This window comes from Gekko japonicus, unplaced genomic scaffold, assembly GCF_001447785.1.
Source record: "Gekko japonicus isolate JY-2015 unplaced genomic scaffold, Gekko_japonicus_V1.1 scaffold300, whole genome shotgun sequence".
Lineage (NCBI taxonomy): Eukaryota > Metazoa > Chordata > Lepidosauria > Squamata > Gekkonidae > Gekko > Gekko japonicus.
This window is the reverse complement of record NW_015169179.1, coordinates 234,368-240,760: the sequence shown is the minus strand read 5'-3', so window position 1 is coordinate 240,760 and position 6,393 is coordinate 234,368. Positions and strand designations below refer to the sequence as shown.

The 6,393-nt window shown below is 42.0% G+C and overlaps 1 protein-coding gene across 4 annotated transcripts in view; it reads right to left on the bottom strand.

The window, feature by feature from the left end:
* Nucleotides 1–6,393, bottom strand: part of THAP4 (THAP domain containing 4) — a 32,914-nt gene that overhangs the window by 20,167 nt on the left and 6,354 nt on the right. For all 4 annotated transcript variants that reach the window (XM_015416086.1, XM_015416087.1, XM_015416089.1 and 1 more), the window contains one exon: nucleotides 3,247–4,400. In XM_015416086.1, coding sequence (XP_015271572.1) covers nucleotides 3,247–4,400 — 1,154 coding nt within the window. The remainder of the gene's footprint in view (nucleotides 1–3,246; nucleotides 4,401–6,393) is intronic.

Here is a 6,393-nt window from a genome sequence, read left to right as displayed (position 1 = left end):
AGAGAAGACAGGAAACAACCTTGCAACTCTACATAGAGGTTACCCCACTGTATGCTGGGACTTGTAGTTTACTTCCAGTAAACAGTAGACAAAGTGGTGTCATATATTGTTATTACATTTGGAATTCTTAAAGATGCCCATTGCCTTATCAGATTTTGAAGGTGAAGTTCACACTGGGAGCACACAAAGATAAACCTTCAGCTTTAAATTCCATTATTATAAGACCCAGAATCCAAGCCAGAGGCAAAGAATGTTAGAGTTAAGAAAGTCAAACTAGCAAACCTGTACATAAATAACTTTTCTGTATAGTTTACCAGAGAAATCTGGCAAGAATTCACAGGCTATAGAGGGAAGACAGAGGATTTGCATATAAACATTGACAAATAAATACGCATACTAGGAATAACATTTTACACTGACAAACTTATCCATAAACCATGAAAGAATGCATTTCTGCTTAAATCACATAAATTAATAGAATTCAGTCTTAACATCTAACTTTCCTTCCAGCCCTCCCAGTTACTTCTGTTTCAATGGTCAGTCACATCTACCTACAAATGAAGCTGATATTCTTTCAGAAAGCAGTTATGTATCCAGATCACAATTGTTTCCTTTTTGTTTCTATCATTCTTATGAGAAAAAAGTAATCAACAAAGGAAGCCACAATGCACATGCGGAAATGTGCGTCCCACTCCATTGTACAGAAGAAACGCAGAAAGCCATAGCTCATCTTAGTCTCTATCCAGAGATAAATGACCTAATCATTACAGCCCCCTCCCCACGCTGATTCATAAATTTTGTATATTAATTTTAACATCTTCAGCATGACAGAGCCAGGTTACTGGCAGAGTTAAGCATATGCCATGTTTTTCCCTTTTCCCAGTAACAAACAGCTCTCACTGACTTCTATGGAAAGAAGAAAAGGTACAACTAAGGTTGGACAAAGGCTATCCAACGCCCTCACATTCAGATTCTGGAGTAGGGAGAAAGCTCACCCCCCCCCCAACTACGTCCCACCATAGAGGCTCTTTCCTTTCATCCACAGAAACCAGCAGGGATTGTTCTAAACAGCAGCAAAACTTGGCCCCCACTCCAGAGCCCAGTGATCCCAATTTGGAGAGCAAATCTTCTCCCATTGAAGCAGTAGAGATGGATATAGTCTTTAACTTTCTTCCACAAGTCAATAACAATCATTCACTTTAATGGGAATGAGTCATCCGTGGTTTAAGCCTCCTATTTAAATGAACAGAACTTTACTGAGTTTAACTTGGCTGGCAGGGTAAATAAATATACTAAACTTTGCATTGGCCTGTCACTTAAGTACTGGCAAGTAAAAAGTTAAAACAGTTGAAAGTATATGAGTGTGGGGACTAAAAATGCTACCGATCAGCAAGCTGCTATGGTGCCTCTTCTGGTTTCTAGAACCTGTGCAGCCCATTCTCAGAGCTCTGGAGGAGAATGGTTTCCACAGAAAGCCACAGAGCACATTAGGAAACCGTGCCAAACAACTCCATAGAGATCGAAGGAAGCTTCTTTCTCTGTACCCCTTCAGATGAGCTGTCCCTACCTCTGGAAGGCAGCCATGGCTCTTCATAATCATTGGGAGAGGTCACCCATACCCTAAGATGCTACAGATTGGGTTTGCTCCCGCTTCCCACTTACACACTCCTGCCTTTTGCTCAGGGCTATTTTTGGGCAGGAACACACAGGAACGGAGTTTCGGCTGGCTCCCGAGTTGGCCATGCCCAGCAGGAACTCATTAGCATAATAGGCCAGGGCTTTTTTTTGTAGAAAAAGTCCAGCAGGAACTCATTAGCATAATAGGCCACACCCAGCAGCAGAAACTCATTAGCATATTATGCCACACCCCTGATTGCACCATTCATTAGCATATTAGGCCGCATTCCCATGTTACCAGAAGTGTGGTCATCCAGCCACACCTACCTTTTGCTTCTTATTCTGTTTACCTTGTTTGTTGTCAAAACCCAGGGCTTTTTTTGTTGCAGGAACTCCTTTGCATGTTAGGCCACACACCCCTAATGTAGCCAATCCTAATGAATTTCTACTGCTGGGTGTGGCCTGTTATGCTAATGAGTTCCTGCTGGGTGTGGCCAACTAGGGAGCCAGCTGGAACTCCGTCCCTGTGCGTTCCTGCCCAAAAATAGCCCTGGGCCACACCCAACAGCAGAAACTCATTAGGACTGGCTACATTAGGGGTGTGTGGCCTAACATGCAAAGGGTTCCTGTTACAAAAAAAGCCCTGGGTTTTGACAACAAACAAGGTAAACAGAATAAGAAGCAAAAGGTGAGTGTGGCTGAATGACCACACTTCTAGTAATGTGGGGTGTGGCATAATATGCTAATGAGCTGTCCTGTTAGGGGTGTGGTCTAATATGCTAATGCATTTCTGCTGTTGGGTGTGGCCTGTTATGCTAATGAGCTCCTGCTGTGCTTTTTCTACAAAAAGCCCTGCTTTTGCTCATTGATCACTTTTAATCGTTCCCATATTGATTCTTCCTATTCTTTTCAATCACCTGTGTTACAGAGGTATGTATACAATGATTCCTACTCTGAACCCCTTTTCAATTGCTCTGGTGGTTGTGTGCATGAATATGATTGCTCATGCTTGCTGGGCCACAGCACTGTTTTCAGCACTGACTGTGCACAGTAGCTGCAAGATCTGCTCCCTTTAGCCAAGAAATGGCTATTTGCCTAGGGACGGAGGGACAAGTTTTGCAGTAACATTCTATTTTGGGATTTTACAGCTTTTCAGCTGTACTTCAAATGGTGATTCTGTTTAAACATGACAACTACTAAACATTGTATACACACTGCTGACATATGGAGGATGGAGAATCATCCTACAGTATATAAATATATGAGATACACAGTGAGTAATAACCTTTAGAAAACTTCCAGACAAGATGAAACTTGACATATTTACAGCTTATTACTGTAAGCGACTGGGGGAAAAACCACTATAACCCCAGAAATGTTCATTCTCAGAACAGCAAATACCCCCCCAACGTTAGTGCACTGGCACATGACATATACATGGAGTGAGAATACCAACATTCAATATGAACTGAGGCTATATGCTTCACCAGATAAAATGATCACACTTAGGGAAGAAACAAGTAAGCTGCCTTGAAACACTGTTTTGAGTAATATGTTATATTTAACTAAGGAGGGTTTATCTTGATAGTAACTGTGCCCCAGCTGTGTGTATGTACACAAAATACTGACCACCGTCCTGAGACAGCAGGTTGCTCAGGAATGGGAAATTGATCCTCTTCAGTTCATCTAGCTTTTCCTTCAGCTTCCTAACTTGGCTGTCAGAGCGGCTGATCTTCTGTCTCAACAGTTTCAGCTCCCCGTTCTTCTTCTCCACCTGCTCTCTTAAGCAGCACACTTGGCTTTTGCTGTGCCTAGAGGAGAAGCAGTATGAATGGAGGGAGTCAATGAGCTTGCAGGCTCCGGAAGCAGACATGATGACCTCATTGATTGACATGGGATTGGCATCGGTGTCTCCCTTTGGACCTACAACAGCTTCTGTTGCAGGCTTAGGAGTCAGATCTGCAGGGGATGCAGACAGGCTTTGGGACGGTTTTTGGGGAACAACAGTAAGAGAGGAAGTGGAGGAGGTTTCTGTTAAACTTCCATCCTGCTCCACTGTGTTATTACTACAGCTAGGTTCAACATTTCTTCTTAACCGTTTCCTTTCAAGTTGCTCCTTTGGAAAAGATGACTTTTCTCTGGTGTGCTTGGAGAAAAAGCTGTAAGAGTGAAGAGAGCCAATAAATTTGCAAGCCCCAGACACAGGAGGTGTGAAATCATCTTCTGACATACCACTTCGGTCTATTTTCAAATTCCCAGGATGTATCACCATTTCAGAACAATCCTCTACAGAAGGCTTCTCTGGCTTATTCTGGGCCACTTTTGTGACTAGGTTATCTGCTAGCATCCTTCTCAGGGAGCCTTCAAGCTGGACCTGGAAATTCTCTCCCTGCTCAGAGAGTGACCCAATTTCAGCTTGAAGAGTCACTCGCTCCATTTCTTGAGTCCCATCCATTATTGAGTCTTGGTCAGAAGATAAGATCCCCTCCATTACCTCACAGTTTCCTTCCTTTGGTGGTCTGCCATCTCCGTACAGAGCCTGGCTTGCTACTTTCCTCCTCCTCTTGACATAATCCCTGCTATCTCCCCTTTTCTCTGAAAGCTGGAAAATGGTTGGCACAGCTGTGGGTTTGAGCAGTCGATGCTGGTCTTCCAGCCGTTTTGAAAAGCTGTCTTTAGTGAAGTGCTCGCTGCAGAGAAAGGAATACTTGGTGGGAATCCAGTTATCCCTCTGAACTGCTTTTAACCATTGGATCAGTCGCTTCGCGTCCTTTAACGGGAACCTACAAAACAATGTAGAAAAACAAAGAGGTGTTACGTATGGTTCTTCTATAACCCTGTTCTTTTTTTGCTGTCAAGTCGCAGCCGACTTACGGCAACCCCCAAATGGTTTTCAAGGCAAGAGATGTTCAGAGGTGGTTTGCCTTTGCCTGCCTCTGCGTCACAGCGCTGGTATTCCTCGGTGGTCCCCCCCTTCCAACTACTTGCCAGGGTTGACTCCGCTTAGCTTCCAAGATCTGACAAAACAAGGCTAGCCTGGGCTATCTGGGTCAGGGCTCCATAACATACAACATTCAGGAAACAACCTCTACAAGCTGACTGGTCAGATATCACAGACCCATTCAACTAACAGTTGTGCTTCCCTCCCGCACAAGGAGCCTTCTCCTGATGTAAGAAGCCTTGGATCATCAGAAGAATTGGCAAAAAACATGCTCAACAGAACTTATTAATGACATATGGCTTGAAATATGGAATAACTATAAAAATAACTCACCTATATTTTCATTGAAATGGCAAAACTTTAAAATCATGACACAGGGCTCTTTTTGTAGCAGGAACTCCTTTGCATCTTAAGCGACACACCCCTAATGTAGCCAATCCTCCAAGAGCTTACAGAGCTCTTCTTACAGGGAGTTCCTGTAAACAAAGGAGTTCCTGCTACAAAAAGAGCCCATCTGATCCCTTTTGTTGGAGAAAATGTAAAGAGATTGGGACCTATGTATATTGTTGGATGGAATGTCCAGTAATTACAATTTTCTGGGATGAAATATTGGAACAAATAAGGCACATTACTTACTAAAGTCCTGAATCAATTCTCTTAAATTTTAGAAATGAAGACAACTTATCTAATGTACAAAAAAAGAGAATCACATTACTGTTATTTGCAGTAAGAACAACCATTGCATCGAAATGGAAATCAGAATGTAAACCCAATCTAAGTTTATGGCACAGTATGTTGTGGAACCTATATATAATGGAAAAAGCAGCAGACATGAAACCAACAAATGATATTGATGGGTATAATGAATTTACTAGCATTTGGTTTCCTATTTTATCTTATCTTGCTTCTCAAGGAGTGATACTGGATGTAATAAACACTCTTCACTCATGGTAATTGATGTTCAAGATATTATGGGTATTCTGCAATGTTCTTAACATTCAGTTCCTTTTAAGTAAGTCAAGATTGTTTTTATTACTTAGAAGTACTGTTACAATTGTTGTTATATTTTTATTGTGTTGTTGTTTCTTAAAAAAAATACTGGGGGAGGGGGAGAAGGTTCCTCACACCACAGCTTGCAAAACAGATCTGCAGGATCCATTCCTCTGAGTACAGAAACACACAGTGTTTGTTACATTTTCCAGCATTAAAGTGTCACAGGGATGGTAGATTTTTTAGCATTGTGCTTTCTTTCTTATTACCATATTTTAAAAACTTAGTACCACACTATCCTAAAAGGGTTTTCATAGAAAACTTATCATAACAAACACAATATACGCATACAATAAAACAGCAATTAAAATATGGTAGTCACTAGCAAAATAACACATTAAACCCAATTAGCAGGTTTAAATCAGATGTCCTTCTAAAGCTCTAGTCCTAGGATCAAAGAGTTTGCATATTTATATTTTTTGTGTAGGATCAGCCTGCAGGACAATGGTAAGCTGCCTCCTCCAGATGGACATCCACGGTGAAATTACCACCCCCATAGTCTGAGCAATTTCTTGCTGGATTTCAGACTGTGAGAGAATCCAAAGCAAGGCAGATCTGAAGGTAGGGGAGCTCTGCAACTGACCACTCATACAACAAATAAAAACTTGCAGCTCTCTATAAGCTGAGAATAAAGGTACTGGAGGGCTTATTTAACATCCCAGGGAATCTCTAGCCCCAAGAATCTCCTTTCCATTAGGCAACATGATGGCCTTCTCCTGAGCTGACAAAGTCCTCTTTAATCCCTATGCTTCCACCTTTGGTGTGAACAGCAAGACACAGGCTCT